The sequence below is a fragment of the Pristis pectinata genome, chromosome 18, assembly GCF_009764475.1.
Source record: "Pristis pectinata isolate sPriPec2 chromosome 18, sPriPec2.1.pri, whole genome shotgun sequence".
Lineage (NCBI taxonomy): Eukaryota > Metazoa > Chordata > Chondrichthyes > Rhinopristiformes > Pristidae > Pristis > Pristis pectinata.
Window position 1 is genome coordinate 36,908,642 of NC_067422.1, and position 24,112 is coordinate 36,932,753.

Genomic DNA, 24,112 nt, shown 5'->3' on the forward strand with positions numbered 1-24,112 from the left:
TGGAAGGTTGGAGGTAAGCTACTAAGGGATGGGATCTTCTAGCCCCAGCCCTTTATCCTCTTCCCCTCCTTCAGCCTTCCCCTCCTAAGTAAGGACCCTTGAACTTAGCCCAATGTTCCCAGTGAGTCTGCATGTTTCCTCAATAAAGTGCTTTGATCTGCAACTGTCTCCCCCAAATAACTTGCAAGTGATAGTTGATCTCCTTAAATAGGGTAGATCCAGGCCATGTCTCTGCTTTTATGAACAGTTTACCTGTGCACGGACCCACCTGATTGTTAATTACATATCCATCATTTACTTCTACAATGTGAGCTCCAACAGAACGTTTGATGGCAATTGACATTATCTGTGCAGACTCAATGTGTTCACTATGTAGGCTTACCAAGCGTGTGGAAGTGCCTGAATGAAGTTCTCAATATGCGCAATGTGCCCTGTGCCCTATTATTTGTATTAATGTTTAATAACAATTTTCCATTCAAAATCAATCATTTAGCATTTAATAGACACGTGCTGCATGATAGTCTCTCTAGATCTGGATTCATTTGTCCAGCCAAAGATTTTAAATTACATTTACTCTACATAGGATGATCCACTTGGGTGCAGAAAAACTATCAATTCAGGTCCCCCTCAAAATAAATGTGAATCAGTTTCAAGGGCCATCAAACATACACTGTTGTTGTTCCTACTGCAAATAATGTGGCAAGTCCCAAGACGCACACACACGTGTCCCTACAGGAGCTGCAGAGAATCATCACAAGTGTCGCATTATTGACAAGTTGTGCACAGGCAGAGTTGTCAAACCTTAAAGGACCTCCTTCCAAGGCAGCCACAGAGTAGCTGCATCAAAGAATGTCATGAAGATAGGAGATGACAATGCAATCGTCAGTGCTTGTGGTCGCCTCTCACGCAACCCACTACTCTAATGAAGTTCCATGCCATAAGTAGCCCTGTGCCACTGCCAGGTGTGAGATCGTAGCATGATCTACTGAGGTGCTTAAAATAAAAAGGCTGCAAACAATGACAGAACGAGGAAAAACAGCAATACAATTATTTGACCACTGAAATACTAATCAGATGTTGTGATTAAAACATCAGTCAAAATGGAATCACTTTAACTTATGTCTCACTGGGACATCAGCAGGTTTTGTATCTGGAGTGTAACAGTCGTTCTCTCATTGTGGGAAGTCCAGTTTTAATCTTGGGTCAAAGATGCAATGCTGACAATATATCTTTGCATATACATCTGATGCTGTGTAGGCCCCATACACTAGCATGGGGACTGACTAGAAGTACCTGAAATAATTTCACATAGGTCAAAACTGCACCCAGGAATGATTGTAATTGGAATTCACTTTGAGTAAAATCAACCTCAGATTGCATAGCATTGAAAAAACTTTTTTTTGTGCTGTTGGATCCAAGTTCTAGGCTTTAGAATGGGGAGAACAGTAAAGAGAAATTCCTTTAGGCAGAGTTCGGTACTGGTACATGAAGTGTTTTGGCACAGCAGGTGATTGAGATATAGATACAACCAATTTTAAAGGAAAGTAAATAGTGTAGATGGTAATTTAGAGCAATGCAGGGTGATGGAGAACAATGCAGAACAAGTTTTGGATTGTTTCAGCAGAGCTAGCACCTAGATGAGAGGCTGAATAGATCCCTTCTGTAACCACATATATGGTTGTAAATCTGGGCTCTAACAACTTGCTTCTACACTCTGGAGATTTGATAAGCATAATGAGCCCCTATGAGGATAGTGCATAGACTTTTAATCAGGCAAACAGAAATTCTATAGGTAATTTTGTGTCAGAAACTTGAAAGCAGAAAATTCAGAAACTTGAAAGCAGTAGATAGCCATTATTAAGCTGATCAAATAATATGCTATTTTTCTCTGCACATTCAGTGTGTTTAAGCTGGCCCTCACTGTTCTATCACCTGCTCTTTCTTTCCCAGGGCTTCAAATCGGGCCTAGAGAAACAAAGGACTGCAGATGCTGGAATCTAGATGAAAAAACAACACAATGCGGGAGGAACTCATCAGGTCAGAAAATCCCAAAGAAGTGTCCTGACCCGAAAAGTTGATCGTCTGCTTTTCTCTACGGATGCTGCCTGACCTGCTCAGTTCCTCCAGCATCTTGTTTTTTTTCCCCCAAATTGGGCCTTCCTCTATCCCAAGTTATTCCTCTCTGAAATTATTCAATGTGCATCAAATCTCCATTAATGTTTCACATCTTTTCTGTGTTGTAACTCTTCAATATGATGGCCTGCACTCTCTGCATTAATCACTGGGTTTTCTTTTCCCCAATTAAACCAAACAAAATTTCTTCAATCGGCTCTCTGTCACACAAAATATCTCTACAATCCTGTGACTAAGCAGCTGGACGGATGTGTCTGCCATTAACCATTAAAAGAATAAAGCAAGCAAATATGTATAATGAAACCATTTGGACCAAGTTACCATCATCCCCGAGCAGGTCATCCAGAACATCATCGATCGACTCTGGGGAGAAAAAAGATGCATGGTGGTACCATTAATATAATATTCTTTTTGCCTGTACTACCTCAATGCACTCCGTACTAACTCAATGTAACTGCACTGTGTAATGAATTGACCTGTACGATCAGTAGGCAAGACAAGTTTTTCACTGTACCTTGGTACAAGTGACAATAATAAACCAATACTTTCCGTCCTTGCTTGCTTTACAATAAAGGCATATACCTACACAGTATAGAGAGAGGTAATTTTCCCATTGTGTCTCTTCTCTCTCTGAGCTATCTAATCTATACTCCTCCCCTCATCCTTCCACCTAACTCTGCAAATACCTTCTTTACAACTATGTACTCAATTGCAATGAGGTGTATTGACAGAGTCAAGCATATGGGATCCTGATAGTCATCAATAGAAGTACAGAGTATAAAAGAAGGGAAATTATGTTGGAACTCCATAAACCACTGGTTAGGTTGCAGTTTGAGCTTGGTGTCCAGTTCTGGTTACCTAGCTTTCGGGAGAATGTGAAGGGCCCAGATATGGGGCCGGAAAGCACCACTGGGATAGTTTCCGAGCTTGAGATTAGAAGGATGAGAGGAGGTTTGGTAGATGTGTTGAAGACCATGATAGGTTTAAGCAGAGAGAAGGCATTCCCATTAGTGGATGGTTCAAGGATCAGAGGACAAAGTTAAAATCTTGGGCCAAAGAGACAAGGGCTATTGGAGGAAAAACTTTATTATGCAGAAAGTAGGGATGTGGAATTTGCTGCATGTATGTGGTGGAAATCAATCAGTGCCTTCAAAAGGAAATTGGACAAACATTTGAGAAAGTATGGGGATCAAACTGATGGAATGTTGGGCTAAATGACCTCCATCTGCAAAATCAATCTACGATTCTGAGACATTTGGCAATTTCACAATGGACAGGTACCTAGGGGTTGGGTTTCTTGTTTGAGGCTATTAATGAAGTGAATGTTGCACATTAAACATAAACATAAACCCAGTTCAGAAGATATATTTTTGCACAGTAGTTGGACACTGCCAGAAAAAAGGAATCAATTTTCTGCACCAGAAACACTCTTCAAATAGGAAACGTGGCAAATACCTTTTGAGTCAAAGAAATTTAAGCAAGCAAGCATCTAGGCTTAAAAAGGGCAGGTGGGGAAATGTGCTGATCTAGGATTTACAATAAAAATCACTAGACACTAATGTGAGGTTGGGGGGGTGGTGGTGGGGGGGGGGGGAAGGAATGGAAATCTGATTGGATCTGACTTCCCGTTAGCCTCCCATTCCACTTTAAACAGTTGCATATTTGATGTTACATCTCAGAATAGCTGTTCATCATTGGTTTTTTATACTTGTGAAGTTGCAAAGCAATTTCACTGAAGGAGGAGCCAAGGTCAAGTTTTACTCTCTTATTCCAATGTACCCAGCCAATCCTCTAGGTTCACTTCCATGGTGGTTCAAAGTCAATGCTACAACCGTGATCACTCCAATAAACACTCGGCTCTCTGTGGTCAATGATGTGTAAATGCTTCTGACAAAGGCTTTCCGTTTTTAAACCAAGTGAACAAAATCAGAAGACATATTGTTACTTACCTCGAAAACCTTTCTTCTGTTTTGATCCCTGAAATACAAAGAGCTTGTTCATTCACATTTTACTTTCAAAGTATAAAGCCTTAAGAATATAAAAGAAAAACTTCTATAGGAAAGAAGAGTTGGAAACATATAAAAACATTAAAACTAGGGAATCTTTAAAAGATATGCTGCACAAAATTCATTTCAATGGCACATAAGCATGGAGGTGTGTGGGGCCAATCCTGCAGAGATACAGTGGTGAGGGCACTGGTGAATGCATGGTAGATGCCTACTGGAATATACAGAATTGGGCAGATTATGAAATCAATCAGCAACCTATGCTGATTTGACATCAGCATTTCCATGGTGGACCATAGCACATAATGCATCAGCCTCTTCTAGTCTTAAGCAACTGAGTGTATTCAGACACAGGAAGGACTCCCCCACCAGTACTATTTAAAGGAATCATTCATTACTTTTAGATTAGTTGCCAGTTAATTTCTTCAGTTAGTTGCCATGATTCTGCAAGGGAATTGAGCTTTCTAAGGTCACTCGAGGTTGCAGAAATCTACACAAAAAAAAGGGATTAACCTACTTTCACCAATCTACCCGATGCATAGGCCACTTGCAAATTGACTATTGCCAATTCCCACCTTGACACAGGGAGCATCCTTCATCATGTTGTGTGACACCACTATTGTGCGAGATGAGTTCAAAGTTGAGCATCCTGATCATAAAATGTGTCTTCTGACGAGTTACCGCATAATACCCTAATTCTTCTAATTGCTCTGAACAAAGTTGCCCTAGCTTCACTAAAGTGGAATGAAACCGATAAAATGCTTGAGCATTTTAATAAGTTGAAGAAGAAACATAGTGGGCTGAATCATCATGGGCCCGGCCTGTTGTCAAGACTTGCTCAAAAGTGGTGTTCCACAAGGATCAGTACTGGGACCTCTGTTGTTTATGACATATATAAATGATTCAGATGAAAATGTAGCTTGGCTGATTCGTAAGTCTGCATACAACACATAAGTGAGTTGTGGATAGTGAGGAAGGTTGTCTGCAGACCTGGGGTGACAACACTGAAACTCAAGCTTCTTTATCTAAATAGCACAATGCTGGGGAGCACTACCAGGCAGGCACGGTAGTGTAGTGGTTAGCGTAACGCTTTACAGCACCGGCGACTCAGGTTCGATTCCCGCCGCTGTCTGTAAGGAGTTTGTACGTCCTCCCCGTGTCTGCGTGGGTTTCCTCCCACATTCCAAAGACGTACGGGTTAAGAAGTTGTGGGCATGCTATGTTGGCGCCGGAAACGTGGCAACACTTGCGGGCTGCCCCCAGAACACTCTACGCAAAAATATGCATTTCACTGTGTGTTTCGATGTACATGTGACTAATAAAGATATCTCATCTCAGCAAATGGGAGGACGTCATGGATGGAATGGTGTGGACTGAGGAAGGGGAGTCACCATCACAGGAGAAATTCAAGGTGTGAAACTCACCTGGACTGGCAACGCCAGTATCTGGGATATTCTCATCCCATTCCAGGGGACTATCAGATAATCAGAATTCTTTGTGTGGGAGGAGCAGCTGTGCTCTTTACCCCTCATCTAATCCACCCACTATCATACTCTTGACACTGGGCACTGGATGATCAACACCTTTTCAAACTGATGCCAGGTTTGTCAAATCCACCAATGTTTTGCTTGGCTTCAAAAACATTAATCGCAATATTTGTTTTGAGGTTTTTCAACATTTCTTCCCTGTTCTGCAGAAGTCTGTAGAGATACTGCTCACTCACAATTATGGCGACGTTTGAGGTGAGGATTCAAAGGAAGTCAAAGCCTTCTGCTCCTCCATTAACTCTAACCCAAGGACCAGAAAAGAAACAACCTCCTCCGGTATCTTCCTCTATGGAGTTAACCAACCTACCACCTTGTTTCTGTAACCCTTGCTTAACAAAAAATATTCTTTTTCTGAATTCAAAGGAACTGAAGTTCATTACAGTAAACAAATCTGAGAGAAAACAGTGAACGTGAAACTATGAGATTGTTGCAAGAACCCATGTGGTTTACTGATATCCTTGTTATGTCCTCACCAGTTTGGTCAATATATGACTCTATAGAATACCTCAGCTTGACAAACCCTGTCCTATTCAAATGCAAGATGGAGACAGCCATTCTTTTTGCACCCTGATAGAGAAAGATTTAATAACCCTAGGTCTATAAAAGTTAGTCATCTAGACTATTCCCATCAATACCTCCCAAATCCAACCCTTCTACCACAAAGAAGGACAAGGACAGAAAGTCCCAGGAAACACCACCACCTGCAGATTCCCTTCCAAATCACACGTCAGTCTTACCTGGACATATATTGCCATTCCTTCACCACCATGAGGTCTGTTTCCTGGAACTCCTTACCCAACAAAACAGTGGGAGTGCCTTCAACAAAAAGACTGTAGGTGTTCAAGAAGGCACCATCACCATCATCCTCCCAAGGGCAATTAGGGATGGTCAATCAATGCTCGACTTCCATTGACACCCACATGCCATGTACAAAAAACAGTTCACTCTAATGCCGAACAAAATCTGAAATTTAAATTCCAATTCTATTTCACAAGATAGTGCTATTGTTTCAACCCAAATAGAACGATCATCACAAAGGATAACTCCCCAACTCACCATATCTGATCAATTTCAAAACCAAGCTTGTGTAAGTATAATCAGCACCCCTTGCTGCAAGGAGATTCGAAATATGCATGAGTCTTGTCAGAATCCAAAGCTTGTATTAACGTCAAAAGGGATCCACCAACTCATCTGTTCAAAGGAAACCAAATGAAAAAACGATTTGAGTTCGTAGCATTTTAAAACATAAAACAATAGTTATCTGAGGAAATCAAGGTTAAAAACTGCAGACGCTGAAAATCCAGAAAAACAAAAGCACAGATATGCAGAAGGTCAATCAGCGTCTCTGGAGACAGAAACAGGGTTAACGCTTCAGTACAATTATTCTTGAACAAACTGACAGCCTGCTCTGCCACTGGCCTCATCATTCATCAGAAGGGTCATTGATCCAAAACATCAACTGCTTCTCTCCACACAGATGCCGCCTGACTCGCTGAGTATCCCCAGCACTTTTTGTTTCTGTTTTCACTTATCTGGGGAATTTTGGTTTACCGTATTTAGCACCACAGCTGTCAAACCTCGAACATACTTTTGTGATACACATACAATTTTAAAAAAGCTGAAAGAAAGAATGTAATAGCAAGCGGCCAATAACCATGTCACACTTCCAGTGTGATACATTGCACGGAACTATATGCATTATGTCACATATTGCAACTGTCCTGGCTACTTTTTATATTTATCATGCAGGGACATAGATCTTAGGAGTGGAGCCAAGCCTAGCGATGGCAGCAAATCATTTAATATCCAGTCTTCAGAAACGTAACAAACATATTCTAATGTCTCGACATTATTCATAGACTGATCGAAAGATTGTATTTTCCCTGGAGTTCAATGCCAATTGGAAATCCATCCTACTGCCGTGGGACATGCAGAGCACTAAAAGGCATACTTGTGTAAACTACGCCAAAAATAATTCAATTTTAAGCATTGTGAAGTTTTAAGAATTTAAAGACTACATAAAAGAAACTCGTATCCAACATTTTTACATACACAAGTTCATAGCATGGTCTCACAGGTAGCAAATAAGACCTATGACCAATATCTTAGGAACAACTTGGGTAGACTACAACCCAGTGGTGTGAACATTGAATTTTCCAGTTTCAGGTAACCAACACTCACTGTATTTCTTTCCCACTCCTACCTATCCACCTAGGTTCTCTCTTCCTTTGTTCACCATTTCCATCCCCCCCCCCCCCCACCGCCACTAGATTCATTTTCCTTCCCCACCCAGTTCCATCTCCCCATCACCCACACACACGTCCACCTGGGTGTCTTCTCCCTCGACCTACCCTTCCTATCCCCTCCCCCATCTGGTTTCATCTGCTCATCATCCCTCACTTAGCCAGTTCCACTTATCACCTTCCAGCCTCTCCTCCCACCCCCCCATAAGACTCCATCTGTCCATTTATCTTCTTATCTGGTTCCACCTATCACCTACCAGCCCCTATCACGCTCTTCCCTCTCACCTCTCACCTGGCTATCTTCCCTCTACACTCCCAGTCACGATGCAGGGTCTCGACCTGAAATGTCAACCATTCCTTTCCCTCCACAGATGCTGCCTGGCCCACTGAGTTCCTCCAGCAGTTTTTTCCTTCCAGATTCCAGCATCTGCAGTCCCTTGAGTCACCAGGTGTTTTATTTACTTCATTTCAATGTTTTCAATTAAATGTGCTTTTTTTAATTGTAAGTATTGCTTTATTTGCAATCATTTAAATCTATGTGAACAGTTTTTGATTCTAGTTGTCACATACATTTAAAAGATTCTCAAAAACCCTTTCATACTCTTTGACCATCCTGGGGCTTAATCACTACATGGGGCCCTTTTTGCCTGACTGGACCCCTGTTGGAGATGGAGGGTCAGCTCATTCACCCCCACATCCAGAAAAATGTGTGGCTGGAGGCTCTGGGCAGTAGATCTAGGAGATTTTCCCAACTCAATGTCCCGTAGGTAAAGGATATATCACATTTCCTGTGCACTTAGGTACTTTCCTGGCTGCTTATGTAATTATTATACAGGGAAAATAGCCCAATCTCTCTCAAATATTCCCATAGGGCTCTAAATAAGTATTTAGACCAATGGGTCTGAGCTCTTCAACTCAACCAAATGATGGCATCTTTGACAATGCAGCACTCCCTCCGTACTGCACTATGACGACAGCTTACTTTGTACATACCACACTTCAGAGAGCAGCTGCCATCAATGTATTCTGACCCCAGGATGAAAGCAATACCACTGTGCCAAGCTGATGTTTGTGAAGATACTAACACATTGAATCTTCAACCATTAGTACAGGCAACACATAGGTTTCTCGCCCCCCAAACTGTTTCATAATACATGCAAACAAAAACCCTGGTCAGCAGTAGTTCTGAAAAAAAAAATGCACAGATCACTGATCTGTATATATCCTTTAATTAAAGGCCATTGATTATACACAAAATGGCTCCTGCGTTTGCTTTGCCATTAAAGAAAAAACTTCAATGCAATTTATTACTTATGAAACCCTTTAGGGTAGCCGAAAGATTTGAATGAATTGTACTTCTAATTTGGTGTTGCTCCAGGAGTACAAACACACTCCCAGGGTGCACATTCCTACTTCAATAGACCTGTCTCTGACTACATCTTGTTTTGGGTCTCGGCTCTGACAGTTGGTGTTGGGGTGAATAGTAACCCGAGGCAGGAAAAAAGATCACTTCAAGCTCCACGTCAGAAACTTGTGCGGAAAATGCAGACCATCCCTCCCAACCCGACAGCGAGGGCATGCTTCACCGCCAGAGGAGTCGTCTTTCACACCAGCCATAAAGGCAAGGCTGTCCTCTCCAATGGAAGTAAATGATCCCACATTATGAAGCATTGAGGAGTTCTCCTGGCTAATATTTACCCTCAACCAACATCACTGAATGTCAGCAACAAACAATCTGCTGGAAGAACCCAGCGGGTAGAGCAGCATCTGTGGGGGGAAAGGAATTGATTGCATTTTGGATTGAAACCCGGCATCAGGACTGAGAAAGGGAAGTTGGACAGCATAAAGATGAAGGGTTCGGGGGGTGGGGAGGCAGGTTGAGACTCTCATTTTTGTCCCCTTTCCCAAACACCGACTATGTCCCCCACCACCCATTTTCATCCCCCTCTCCCCCTCCTGGTTCCATCCACCTACATACAAGCCACACATTTCACCCACTGGACCCCTCCCCTATCTGGTTCCATCTGTCCTTCACCTCTCCCCCCATTATCACCTTCCAAGTTCCAGCTCTGGTAGCCTTCGTGTCCTGCTTATCACCCTCCCAGCAGCTGTTTCCACCTTCACAACGCACACCGCCCCCCCACCCCCACCCCCAGCCCCAGCTGCCTTTATTTTGTCTGCCTCCACCTATTATCCGCCTGCCTCTGTCTTCCAACTTCGCCCCTCCCCCAACTGTCTGCTATGTTGGCGCCGGAAGCGTGGCAACGCTTGCGGGCTGCCTCCAGAACACTCTACACAAAAAAGGTGCATTTCACTGTGTGTTTCGATGTACATGTGACTAATAAATAAATATCTATCTATCCGTCCTTCACCGCTCCTCAGTCCACCAATCACATACTGGCTCCTGTCTTCCCCTTTTCCTTTTCCATTAAGTTCTGATGCAAGATCTTGACCCAAGAGATTGACCTCACAATCTAGGCAGCATCCGTTGCTGCCTGGCCTGCTGAGTTCCTCCAGCATCATCGTGTTTTTCATCTAGATTCCAGCATCTGCAGTCACAATCTGATTTCACAATCTACCTCGTTGTGGCCCTTGCATTTTATTTGTCTACCTGCACTGCACTTTCTCTATAACATTATATTTTGCATTTTTTTCCCTCTTGTATGACCTCCATGTACTTATCTATGGAATGATCTGCCTGGATAGCACGCAAATAAAAGCTTTTCACTGTATCTTGGTACATGTGACAATACTACACCAACTCCAACTCCTTCCCCCGCAACAGATGCTGCTTGATCCACTGAATTCCTCCAGCAGATAGTGCGTTGCTGCAGACTCCAGCACCTGCAGCCCCTTGTGCCTCCATCCCTAACACTGGGGCATCTGGTCACGGTGCCGTTTGTGGGATCTTGCCATGCACAGGTCAGCACCCTCCACGGTACAACCGTAACTTCATTTCACTGGCGGCAGAGCAGGATGGGTTACGTAGCTACCTAAATACAAACTGACGGTCCAACAGCACGTTGAGCCGGGTGCACCGCCGGGCAGCAGATACACTGAGTTCCCCCCCCCACCATACCCGTCTCACACCCACACCCCACCACCCCACACCCCCCTTCACACACCTCCAACCCCCAAACCCCACTTCACATACCCCCACCACCCCACACACACCCCCCACCACCACCACACCCCCAACACACACTTCCACACCCCCCACCACACACAACCCCTACCACACACACCCCTTCACACCCCCCCACCACACACCCCCAACACACCCCCTTCACACACACCCCTACACACCCCCCCACCACACCCCCCCTTCACACACCCCCACCACACACACACCCCCCCATCACACACACACACCCCCATCACACACACACCCCCCCATCACACACACCCCCCCATCACACACACACCCCCATCACACACACACCCCCCCACCACACACAACCCCTACCACACACACCCCTTCACACCCCCCCACCACACACCCCCAACACACCCCCTTCACACACACCCCTACACACCCCCCCACCACACCCCCCCTTCACACCCCCCCACCACACACACACCCCCCCATCACACACACCCCCCCCATCACACACACCCCCCCCCCATCACACACACCCCCCCCCCATCACACACACCCCCCCATCACACACACACACCCCCCCCATCACACACACACACCCCCCCCATCACACACACACCCCCCCCCCATCACACACACCCCCTTCACCCCCACCCACCTCCTCCAGAGGCCCGGCGTTACCTGAGGCTGCGGGAGCGCGGGCCCCGTCACTAACCGTCCCCTGGCAACGCCAGCACTTCCGGGGCACCTCCCGCCGTCACCCCGCTCGCCGCGGCACGCGCATGCGCCCCCCGGCGTTGAGCGCTCATTCATAAATCCGCCGCTCCCGCTCGGTCGGACAGCGCCCGGCGCAGTGAGTCCGACCTCTGAGCCGGACGCCGTGTCCGGTCACCATGACGACGGTCACCATGGCGAGGGTCACCATGGCGAGCCCTGTTCCGCTGGGCATTGTGGGAGTTGTAGTTTATGTCCCAAGATCCTACAACATACGGCAGCTGCTGAAATTCTGAAATAAAACTGAAGGACACTCGGTGGCAGCATTTGTGGGCTGATCAACTGAGCCCTTTCTCCACAGACGCTGCCTGGCCTGTTGAGTATCCCCAACACCATCTGTTTCTGCAGTTTAAAGATAACCTGGGGACACCAGACTGGAATATGAAGCAGAAAATAAACTCCTGGAAGAATTCAGTGCATCAAGCAACATCTGCGGAGGTATTTGCGCATCCTTCACGTCTCAAAACATATTATGAATCATAGAACAGTACAAAACAGGCCCTTCAGCCCACTATGTTGCGCTGACCTTTAAACCTCACCTAAGACTATCTAACCCCTTCCTCCCACATGTCCCTCTATTTTAAATTCCTCCATATGCTTATCTAGCAATCTCTTGAATTTGACCAATGTACCTGCCTCCACCACTGCCCCAGGCAGCACAGTCCATGCCCCAACCACTCTCTGGGTAAAAAACCTCCCTCTGACTTCTCACTTGAACTTCCCACCCATTACTTCAAAGCCATGCCCTCTTGTATTGAGCATTGGTGCCCTGGGAAAGAGGCGCTGGCTGTCCACTCTATCTATTCCTCTTAATATTTTGTACACCTCTATCATGTCTCCTCTCATCCTCCTTCTCTCCAAAGAGTAAAGCCCTAGCTCCCTTTGTCTCTCCTCGTAATGCATACTCTCTAAACCAGGCAGCATCCTGGCAAATCTCCTCTGCACCCTTTCCTCTGAACCAATTAGTTACTCTTGAAGTGGAATCAGTGTTGGAGTATACTGACAGTAGAACTGGCCAAAGAGCTTGTGGAGATGGGAGCAACACAAAAAGTGCTGGAGGAACTCAGCAGGTCAGGCAGCATCTGTGGAGGGAGATGGACAGCTGACGTTTCAGGTCGAGACCCTTCATCTGGACTGGAAAGGAAGAGGGAAGATAGCTGGTGTAACGAGGTGGGGCAAGAGCTGGCAGGTGATGGGTGGATCCAGGTGAGGGAGGTGATAGGCAGATGAGAGTGGGAATGATGTCAGAAGCTGGGAGGTGATAGTTGGGCTGAAAATGATGGATTCTGATAGGAGGGGAAGGTGAGGACCCCATTCCCCTTGTTGAAATGGGATTTTCTTTTTGCTTAATGATAACCCCCCACCATTTAACAAAGCAGTTTGGCTCTGGTGATCCCACCACCACACATGGCCAGGGGAAGACTGGTGGCAGTCTTATCAGGAGAAGTTGCCCGTGTGTAACTGAGCGTGTATACACTAGGTCTGGCCCACAACTTCCAGCCTTTCTCCTTTTATTTCTGTCACTGAATTCTTTCATCCCGGCCCTGATGGGAAGCAGGGGAAGAGGAATTTTGCAATCTTGAAGTTTATTATGCCTCTTCTAACTCTCACAAAGACCTATCCATTTAATCCCATTCCCTAATGAAGAAACTGCTTTCGAAGGCATGATTTGAAGAAAAAGTGAGTTCATTTATATTCTACCTTCATTGACTCAAAGCACACATTTTAGCCATTTAGGGACTTTTTAAAGTGTAATCGGTGTTGGAGTATATTGACATTACAATTGGCAAAAGAGCTTGTCGAAATGAGATTTTATTTTCACAAAGTGGGTTGTTGCAATGTAGAATATAGCGTCCAGAAGGATGGTAAAAGTAGTTTCAATCGTAATGTCCAAAAGAGAATCCAATGGATCTGGGTGTTGACTGAATAGCTGTTTCTAGCCACTGTTCCCCGCCACCCTCTTCCACTGCCCCCATTACAACTGCACCCATGTTCCAGTAGCAAGTAATTGGACTTGCTAATTTGGATCAGACTCAAATCTCACGGTCGAAAATGGCAGAAGCTTGGTAACGTCTACAAATTGCATGTAGACACAAGAGAGACCGCGGATGCTGGAATCTGGAGCAAAAAGCAAACAGCTGGAGGAACTCAGCAGGTCAGGCAGCATCTGTGGAGGGAAAGGGATGGTCAGCCTTTCAGTTTGTGACCCTGCATCAGGACTGAGAATGTAGAGGGGAAATAGCCTGTTTCCTGCCAGCCCCTGCCTCACTCCTCTCTATACTGGCTATCTCCCCTCTCTACTCTCAGTCCTAAAACGTCAACCATCCCTCTGCCTCCACAGATGCTGCTGAGTTCCTCCAGCAGTTTGTTTCCTGCTGCAGCCAGAATATGATTTTTTTGGCAAAGTGCTATCCAGAGTTAAGGATGTGAAAAGATGGTGCATGTCATACTCAATGGGTACCCTTCCCTGTCCCAGGCTTCCGTATTCCGTTGTTAAAAATTGACTTTACCCACAATAAGGCATGACAACCATCATTTCCAGGTGATTTCTCCAAAAGTGTGACCAGGCATTTCCAGGGGTGACTCACTTTTGCTTGCGGTTCAATGGCTTCCATGTCAGTTCAAGCCCATTATAAGTGTACGTGTATTTATAATTTATGTTAATTTATGTTTGAGAAACAAAGGGACAAATTATGGGACAAAGAAACAAATTATGTTTGTCCTCATTCTGTAATGCACTGTGCTGCTGCTGCATGGTATTTTGACAACAATAAACTTGAACTTGAGTTCTCACATAATCTCTCCTCATGAAATGCCCCATTTTGAGCATTTTGGGGGAAAGTTGCCCCAGAAGTGACCTTCGCTTGGAACACCTGGACAACTTGGTCTTCCAGCAATGCAGCAAATTGGAACCCCTGTAAAGTAAGTTCCTTACTTGCCTCTGATTGTTAACACCACACCACTCCCTCTTGGCATTGAATTCCATCCTCAACTCCCTCATCGTTCTTCCAAAACTCCCAAGACCTATGCCCCAAATCTTACTCCTGACCCTCCAATCTCAGTCTTGACACCCTACTAGGTCCAGAACCAGAATGGAGGTCTTGATCTCCACCCTGCCTCCACTGGCCCTTCATGTGATGGCCTCATATCTGATCCCCATCTTAGTTCCAAACATCTTTGCAGGTATCCCTCACAGATTCCTTCACCGTCCACTTAACTTGCCTGTATAGCCAACCCCAGGCTCCAGTCCTCCACTGACCTTCTCTGAGCCTTGGTCTGCTGGAGAACATTTTAGAACATAGAACACTACAGCACAGTACAGGCCCTTCGGCCCACAATGCTGTGCCGGCATTTTATCCTGCTCTAAGATCTATCTAACCCTTCCCTACACCACATAGCCCCCCATTTCTCTATCATTCATGTGTCTATCTAAGAGTCTCTTAAATGTCCCTAATGTATCTGCCCCCACCACCTCTGCCGGCAGTGCGTTCCACGCACCCAACACTCTCTGTGTAAAAAAACTTACCCCTGACATCCCCCTTGTACCTTCCTCCAATCACCTTAAAATTATGTCCCCTCGTGTTAGCCATTGTTGCCCTGGGAAAAAGTCTCTGACTGTCCACTCGATCTGTGCCTCTTATCAAGAATGGAAGTTCTCAGTGACGGGCCCCTGACTGAACTGGCTGTCAGTGCACTTCTGCTATAGCTATCCTACACACCCATTTGAGTACATCATCACTTCCAGGCCATGGTGTCGTTCAGAATGACTCAAAGCCCGCTGCAATAAAATAAAATATATAACGTAGAGGCTGATGTTAGAGTAGAGCACCAATCTGCACTCAGCAAGCTTCCAGACACAGAAATATAATAAAAAAATCAGTTTGTTTGTTCTTTAAATAAACATTGGCATTGATACAGGAGGAAATCCTCTCCTCTTCATTTAAGTAGGACCTGGAGATGTTTTACATCAACCTGCAGCCTCGGTTTGTGAGTTCCTCCACAGAAGACAACAGAAATACGGGCAGAACCAATGGGGACATCCGTGACCTCCTTCCAATGTACTCCCCTTGGGTGAGGACCTGCACATGCGCTTCTCGAGGGTGAAGCTATGGAACCACATCCAGTTAACTGGACTCATTGATGCAATTGTATAAATATGTCCTGAATAATCATCCAGTACAATGTTTTTCAGGGTTTATCCTTAAGCCAATAATAATGTTGCTTTAAGGGTTTGAAGAGAACGATTCAGGGAAGAATGGTCCCTCCCTTTAACAGTGGAGGTCACCGTGAAGAAATGATCAGACCCACATGTAGCCAGAAGGCAATTTAAATTTCAGGAGTACATCCAACCAGAGGTCAGAACCCTGGTTCCTACTGATTGAGGGAATTTACAACAGGGGACATGATTAAACAGGAGAAGAGAATGTGGAACGATAGACTTTAGAGTGAGTGGGCAAACCAAAAATCACAGAAGTAAAAAGGTAGAACTGGATGGCTGTGGTTACACTGGATGGCTCCCTGGTTTATGAATAACCTGACTTATGGAAATATAACTTTATGCAAATTCTCCCACACATGTTTAAAGCATTTTTCAAGCTAGTAATAATAATATTTTTCATGTTATTCATTAACAATTGGATACCATATACATTCTATTAGTTTAGTTATGGGCACTGGTAGGGTGATTATTCAAAGAATTATATACTGCAAGTGTACTTGGAGCGATACATTATGGGTTACTATACAATATGGATGTTTCTGACTTGCAGATAAATCAGCTTAGAGAGTTCTCAGAAACAGAACCCTTACGTAAGCCAGGGACTGCCTGTGTTGGAATTACAGCACAATGAGACCATTCATTCCATCTCGTCCATATACCTCTAAGACCATTCATACTGATTCCATGTGGCTGTCCTGCTCTATAAATCTTTATCCTCCCCCTTTTTTCCTTTAACAAACCATTCAGTATACTTTCTGACCTGCTCTCTGCTTCAATCATAACCCCCTGTGAGTCTCTCTCCCTCTCTGTCCCAAATCTTTTCTCCCATTTAATCATGTCCCCTTTTGTAGACTCCCTCAGTCAGCGGGAACCAGGATTCTGGCCTCTGGTTGGATGTACATCTGAAGGGTTAAACACACGACCTCCCACAATTGGTCCATTCTCGAGGACAATAAATGCTGGCCCTGCCAGAAGCCTATGAATAAATACAAAGATAACATCCAAGTGTCCATAAATGTTTATTAAACTCTCAGTCAGATTGCCTCTGCTTCCTCAGTTCCATATTTCTGTAACTGATAAACAAAAGGGTTTAAAGAAACCTGCTAAGAAATTCAATAGTATAACTTCTATGTTTTTGCAATAGAAAAATCATTTATTTTCTGACTGAAATCATTTCTGGATCAGTTCACACAATTCCAGAAATTCAACTAGAATTTACTGTTATGGGTCACCTGATGCTATTTTTGTGTTGGGAAACATCATTCCTGATGCAGTTCTCCTGTTCAAGTAGAACAGGAAATTGGACTACCTTGTTTCTGAAGCAACAATCTCCACTTGTTTGGGTTCACTGGAATTCCTGGGAAAATTAATTTTGTTTTTAATGCCCCTGTGATTTTTTTTTTCTCCTGAGCCACTGACTCTAAACATCCTAAACTGTCCTAAACATTAATTTCCAATGCCTCAAAATCCAAGACAATCCCGATAGGTTGTTACCTCTACTGGAAACAAATATATATATGCTAATTTTCAGAATTTTAAATCTCTCCATCATATATTTATCTGTAGTATCTATTTCCTCCTTTTCATATTGTTGTTAATATTCCTCTGAACAATTTTATAACTGGTTGCCAATATCAAGGAAATGGGTAGTGAGAAAAGATTAGAGAAAGTCTCAGTCTCAAGTGAGGCTGGTAAAGGAGGGCTTCCAGATGTTTAGTCTACTTCAAACAGCTGGATCTTCCAAATCTAGCTTCTGCACTCAGTGAAATTCCACTCGAGACTGTGCCAGAATCACTTGGACACCAGTGTGAGAGTAGTTCCCTGAAGTGGAGGGCAAGGACTGTAACAGAGAGCAGAGCTTGAAAGACCAGGCATATTTTAGCTATAGAGTCGTACAGAGATACAACATGGAAATGGGACCTTCAGCCCAACGAATCCGTACTGACCATCAAGCACCCATTTACACTAGGCCTACATTAATCCCATTTTCCCTACATTCTGTCAGCTGCCCCCAGATTCTACTATTCACCCACGCACTAGGGGCAATTTACAGTTCTCAACTAACCTACTCACCCACACGTCTTTGCGATGTGGGAGAAAACCAGAGCACCCGGGGGAAACCCACACAGTCACAGGGAAAATGTGCAAATTCCACACAAACAGCACCGGAGGTCAGGATTGAACCGGGGTTGCTGGAGCTGTGAGGCAGCAGCTCTGTCAGCTGGGCCGCCATTCAAATGTGGGATTGGTGCTGCTGCTATTTTTTTTTCCATTAATGCTTTACAAGTTACGTGGTGGCCAAACCTGAGCTGACTATACAAACCGCAGTAGGTTAGGCAGGACTCCAATGAGGCAGCAGCACACCACTCAGTTTGAGGGTATATTCTGTTGTGTGTGTCCTCCCTTCATCTTTCCAGTTTAAGGAACTACGCAGAATGCTTTTCAACCCCCTGTTTGATCCCCAGTACAAGGTGGAGAAACCAATTGAACTGGACAGTCCAGCCCTTGTCCCGGCAGATCTCAATCTGGTCCAAGAAGTGCTTCATGGCCTCTTCGTCATTCTTGCCCACAGTCAGCGTCTCTTGAATATATTCAATATCTTCTTTGCTGGTCAATTGTGGCATCCCTGTCATCACCATCATGGAGAAGAGTATAATCAGCAGATTGGTGTGGTGGCGAAGTGCAAGGTAAGCCTTCACGCAGATATCCTGTGCAAAGAAGTGAATTAAGAAATCATTCTTCTCTTTTCCTGAATCCACATTAAACAAGAAATACTTCAACAAAATTTACGTTGCCTGGATCCACCTCATGTATAGGACTTTATCCCAACATGCAAGCAGTAAACTTGAGTGGTGATGTGTCCTAATGCATCCCCATAGACATTGGATTGCAATGGTCAGTGCATTGGGCACAGATCTGAATCCAAAACTTTAGTTATTTTTCAGATTTTAAAAAAATTCGTTAAGATTTGTCATGCTTAAATATTTGTTGGGCTTGACAGGATTAATATGGATGGATACCAACTGGTTGGCATGGACTTAGTGGATCAAATGGCCTCTTCCCTTCTCGTATGACTCTATGATTAAGACATTTTGTGCCTCTTTTATTTTGTGGTCAGGTATAGAAGGGGTTGCCAGTACTGGATTTGGGCTCACACCCTGTCCCCAAGCATGGTGCCTTCACACTCTATTACTCATATAGAAGAGACACAACAATACACGTTCAACTGGTTCCTCCACCAAAAAGTGCGAGGTGTCACATTTTGGGAAGACATATGAGGGTAGGACTTCCACAGTGAATGGTACGGCCCTGGACAGTGTTGTAGACCAGAAGGACCTTAGAGTTCAGGTGCATGGTTCCCTGAAAGTGGGGTCACAGGTGGACAGGGTGATCAAGGCGGCTTTTGGCAAGCTTGCCTTAATCGGTCAGGATATCGAGTATAGAAGTTGGAAGGTTAGGTTAACCTGTACAAGGCACAGGTAAGGCCGTACTTGGAATATTGTGTTCAGTTTTGCTTACCTTGTTATAGGAAATAAGTTATCTAACTTGAAAGAGTGCAGAGAAGATTTGCAAGGATGTTGCCAGGACACAAGGGACTGAGTTATAGGGAGAGGGTTGGACAGACTAGGACTTTCTTCCTTAGAGTGTTGGAGACTGAGAGGTGATCTTATGGAGGTGTATAAAATCATAAGGGGTATAGATGGGGTGAATACACTCAGACTTTTCCCCAGGTTTGGGGGAAAAAAACTAGAGGGTATAGGTTTAAGGTACAAGGTGAAAGATTTAGTAGGAACTCATTATAGGAAGGATGTGGAAGCATTGGAAAAGGTGCAGAGAGATTTACCAGGATGCTGCCTGCTTTAGAGAGTATGCATTATGAGGAGAGACTGAGGGAGCTAGGGCTTTACTCTTTGGAGAGGAGGAGGATGAGAGGAGACATGATAGAGGTATACAAAATATTAAGAGGAATAGATAGACTAGACAGCCAGCGCCTCTTTCCCAGGGCACCAATGCTCAATACAAGAGGGCATGGCTTTACAGTAATGGGTGGGAAGTTCAAGGGAGATATCAAAGGGAGGTTTTTTTACCCAGAGGTGGTTGGGGCATGGAATGCGCTGCCTGGGGCGGTGGTGGAGGCAGGTACATTGGTCAAATTCAAGAGATTGCTAGATAAGCATATGGAGGAATTTAAAAAGAGGGATATGTGGGAGGAAGGGGTTAGATAGTCTTAGGTGAGGTTTAAAGGTCGGCACAACATTGTGGGCCGAAGGGCCTGTATTGTGCTGTACTGTTCTATGACTCTACGATAACTTGAGGGATAACTTTCTTTTGCACAGAGGTAAGTAAGTGGAATGAGCTGCCACAGGAAGTGGTTGAGGCAGCTACAATAACAACCTTTGAAAGATAGTTGGACAGGTACATGGATTGGAAAGGTTTAGAAGGTTGTAGCCAAACTCTGGCAAATGAGTCTATCTTGGATGGGCATCTTGGCAGGCATGGACCTGTTGGGCCAAAGGGCCTGTTTCCGTGCTGTATGACTCTATAATACATAAAAACAAAATAGAGCAGCACTGATATGCACAGAGTAACAGGTTGCCCGGCAAATAAGACAATGATCGAATTTGGAAACTACTCTTGCCTTTTTCAAACAAATTTGTGTTCAAAAATTTCACAGGTTGTTCCCTAAATTACGTATTCCGTCATTCTTGTGTAAACTTGTGTTTAAAAATTCATTCATTGATAGAGCTGCCGTGTAGTTGTGAAAAGGGATGTGGTTACAGGTCTTGGTATTAGGTGAGTATCCCAATAGTATTTTTGGATCTTCCTGACCTATGAACTGCAGAATCCTCCAATATTCTAGTCATAGATCTAAGTCAAACATTTTATAAAATAACATTAATGTAGAAAACCCTTTCAAAGCACATCAGAGGAAATTTGACAGAAAGCCCCATGTGGAGATATTATTGCAGCCAACAAAAGCCTTGGTCAAAGAGCTAGGGTTTAAGGAATATCCTAAATGAGGAGAGAGAGGTGGAGTGGCAGAGATGTTTGGGGAAGGAATTCCAGAGCATAGGAAACGGATAGCTGAAGACATAACTAGCAAATGTGGCCATAGGAAATCTGGGATACGCAGGAGGCTAGCGTTGGATGCAGTAAGAGTCCAAGGAGGGGAGAGGTTTTTACACCTGCAGGGGGTTACATAGATAAGGAAGAGAAGCAATGAAGGGATTTAAACACAAGAATGAGAATTTTAAAATTAAGGTGGATACAAGATTAGGTCACTGCATAGAGGTAAAACACTTTTTACATTTAAAAATTTTAAAATTAACCTGGATACAAGATTAGGTCACTGCATAGAGGTAAAACACTTTTTACATTTAAAAATTTTAAAATTAACCTGGATACAAGATTAGGTCACTGCATAGAGGTAAAACACTTTTTACATTTAATGCAAGTTCCTAAAAATCTAGCTCTTTGACCAAGGATTTTGTTAACAGTAAAATCTAAGCTGCAGGTGTACTGATTGTATAATGGCAATACTGGCTTCACTCACCTGAAACTTTTGGAAGTGTCGGCTTGTCTTCTTGCCAGATGTGCCCATCACATAGAGGAAGTCAGGGGTCAGAACAAAGGGGACTCTCTCCTTATTGATCCCCAGGAAGCTTTTATAGTTTCCAAGAATGTGACCAAAATCGATGTGGAAAAGATTTCCTAAATGGAAGAAAACAAAAGTGTCATTTATGTGTTCCGACATGCGTTCGTTTCACAATCCTTCAATGGCTGCAAATGTCTTTGGGAAATTTGACTTTTCGGGTGAATAGTCAAAAGGCACAGATTTATAAGTAAAACCTACAGATGAGAGATGAGGAGTATTTAATGAGCTGCATTCCACTGCTTGAAAGGTGTGGAAGCAAATTTATTTCAATTGTCTTGCAAAGGAACATCTATCAAACAAGTATGGGAATGGGACAAATCAGATCACTGTTTTAAAGTGTTACAGATGTGCTGAGCTGCATGATTTCCTCCTGGACTTTCAGATTCTACAAAAATCTGTACTGTAAAACATATTTTTTGCATTTACTACTAAAGCAATGGAGGTAAATTAGAAGAATTGTCTGGAGTATTTTAATCCAGAGATTAACAGACGTTGGGAAGGATGATGGACTGGACACTCTTAAAATAGATCAAGAGACAATAAAATTTATTTCTGGAGGGGGAAGAGATTGGGCTGTGTGATGGGTAAATGCGGTTACGCTAAGAGATTGTTGGGCGTTCGTTGGTCCAACTTTTTTTTAAATTATACCAAAGCTCTTTAGTACCTGTGGATGTGAATACCATGCAGTGCTAGTCACACACTACATCCACAGACTATTGCACTATGAGCATCTATCTGCAATTACATCATAAGAACAATGAAAGACCAGTTGAAGAGAAGCTGAAGTTTAATGACTAGGGCACTTATTAAGGCAACTACTACCATCTTATAAGATAAGATATCTTTATTAGTCACATGTACATAGAAACACACAGTGAAATGCATCTATTGCACAGAGTGTTCTGAGGGCAGCCCGCAAGTGTCACCACGCTTCCGGCGCCAACATAGCATGCCCACAACTTCCTAACCCGTACTTCTTTGGAATGTGGGAGGAAACCGGAGCCCCCAGAGGAAACCCACGCAGACACGGGGAGAACGTACAAACTCCTTACAGACAGCGGCTGGAATTGAACCCAGGTTGGTGGCACTGTAATAGTGTTGCACTAACCGCTACACTACCGTGCCTGCCCTAAAGGTTACTGGAGAACGCGAGCATCGATCCCGCTACCTCTCACATGCTAAGCGAGCGCTCTACCATTTGAGCTAATTCCCCATCAGTCTTTAAAAATGATTCCACTTCAGTCATTAAAAATAGATTCATTAGAGGGGAACCTGCAGATATTTGGATTTCCAGACTCATTTGGCAAGGTACTAGATAAAAGGCTGGTGCACAAGATAAAACCTCATAGTATTGGGGGAATGTTTTAGCATGGATTAAAGACTAGTTATCTGATAGAAGACAGAGTGTCAAAATAAATGGGTCTTTTTCAGGGTAGAAGGATGTAAGTGGTGTAGCTCTCCCAGTCTTGGCCCTCAGTTATTCACTATCTATATTAATGATCTGGAGGAGGAGGTAGAATACAAGGAATCCAAGTTTGATGATGACATAAAAATACGTGGGAGGCACATTGCGATTGAACTCTGCAACCGGATATAGATAGGTTGAGTGGGTGAGCCAAAACTTGGCAAGTGGAGTTGAACATGGGAAAATGTGAGATCATGCACTTTAGTAAGAGGAAGCTCAAGGTCACCTTCGGAAACTGAATGTAGGTGTCCTGCAAGGTTGTTGCCCAATCTGCATTTCATTTCTGTATGTTTAGATGAAGGGTCATTCACCAACCTTTAGCATACAGTAATAAAGCAAAAGCATTTTAGTCCTCACGTTGGAAAGAGAAGAACGGAGAAAGATTGGTTATGGGTCGATAAGGTGAAAGAGTTAACAAGGTCTACTAAACTTGACGCTGCTGAGCCTTTCTATCCAACGCTGACGTGGTAAAACGATATTGTTAACTGCTGCTTGGTTAATTTTGTTTGAATTGTGATCTTACTTTTACTTCAATATAGCCACTGAGGCCAGATCGGTAATCACGTCAAACCTTTGTTTTGCTCTGGAAGGGGCAGAATATTACACAGCAAAAGGAAACATGTCACTGGTTCAGCTGCGCGGGAGTCACTCGCTCATCACGTGTATCCTTCACACTATGAGCACCACTGCCACCATTACGTTGCATTTATTATGTGGGTGGATACGCAAGTGTGCAAACGACTCTTGGTGATGACTCGCCATTTCAAACCGTCCTTTCCATATTAGTCCATTGAGGGAGAGATGTTGAGCGAAGATGACCCATTTATTGCAAGTAAATGGTGGGACAGGAATACCCAGCGGAGCCCCTTGCAATGCCCTTATATTGCTCCCATTGACATAAACATGGGTATTAGTCCACATGGTCAGCAATCAATAAAGGAAGTTAGTGAAACATGAGATTACAGTGTA

General features: G+C 44.0%; 2 protein-coding genes across 7 annotated transcripts in view; both read right to left on the reverse strand.

The window, feature by feature from the left end:
* Positions 1 to 11,758, reverse strand: part of LOC127579804 (fas-binding factor 1) — an 83,855-nt gene extending 72,097 nt beyond the window's left edge. For 4 of the 6 annotated variants that reach the window (XR_007957728.1, XM_052032752.1, XM_052032751.1 and 1 more), the window contains exons 1-4: positions 11,711 to 11,740; positions 6,743 to 6,877; positions 4,083 to 4,110; positions 2,455 to 2,496 (exon numbers count right to left, since the gene is read on the reverse strand). Coding sequence is in view for 5 of the 6 variants with exons in the window: in XM_052032752.1 (XP_051888712.1) it covers positions 2,455 to 2,496; positions 4,083 to 4,110; positions 6,743 to 6,745 (73 nt within the window). In the remaining variant the exon portion in view is untranslated. Of the gene's footprint in view, positions 1 to 2,454; positions 2,497 to 4,082; positions 4,111 to 6,742; positions 6,878 to 11,687 lie in introns of all 6 variants that reach the window. The other 2 variants (XM_052032748.1, XM_052032749.1) reach the window with 2 other exon arrangements.
* A 5,291-nt stretch (positions 11,759 to 17,049) lies between these two features.
* Positions 17,050 to 24,112, reverse strand: part of pik3cg (phosphatidylinositol-4,5-bisphosphate 3-kinase, catalytic subunit gamma) — a 35,125-nt gene continuing 28,062 nt past the window's right edge. Inside the window, exons 11-12 of the mRNA XM_052032754.1 lie at positions 21,577 to 21,734; positions 17,050 to 18,730 (exon numbers count right to left, since the gene is read on the reverse strand). Of these exons, the coding sequence (XP_051888714.1) occupies positions 18,449 to 18,730; positions 21,577 to 21,734 (440 nt within the window). The 3' untranslated portion in view covers positions 17,050 to 18,448. The remainder of the gene's footprint in view (positions 18,731 to 21,576; positions 21,735 to 24,112) is intronic.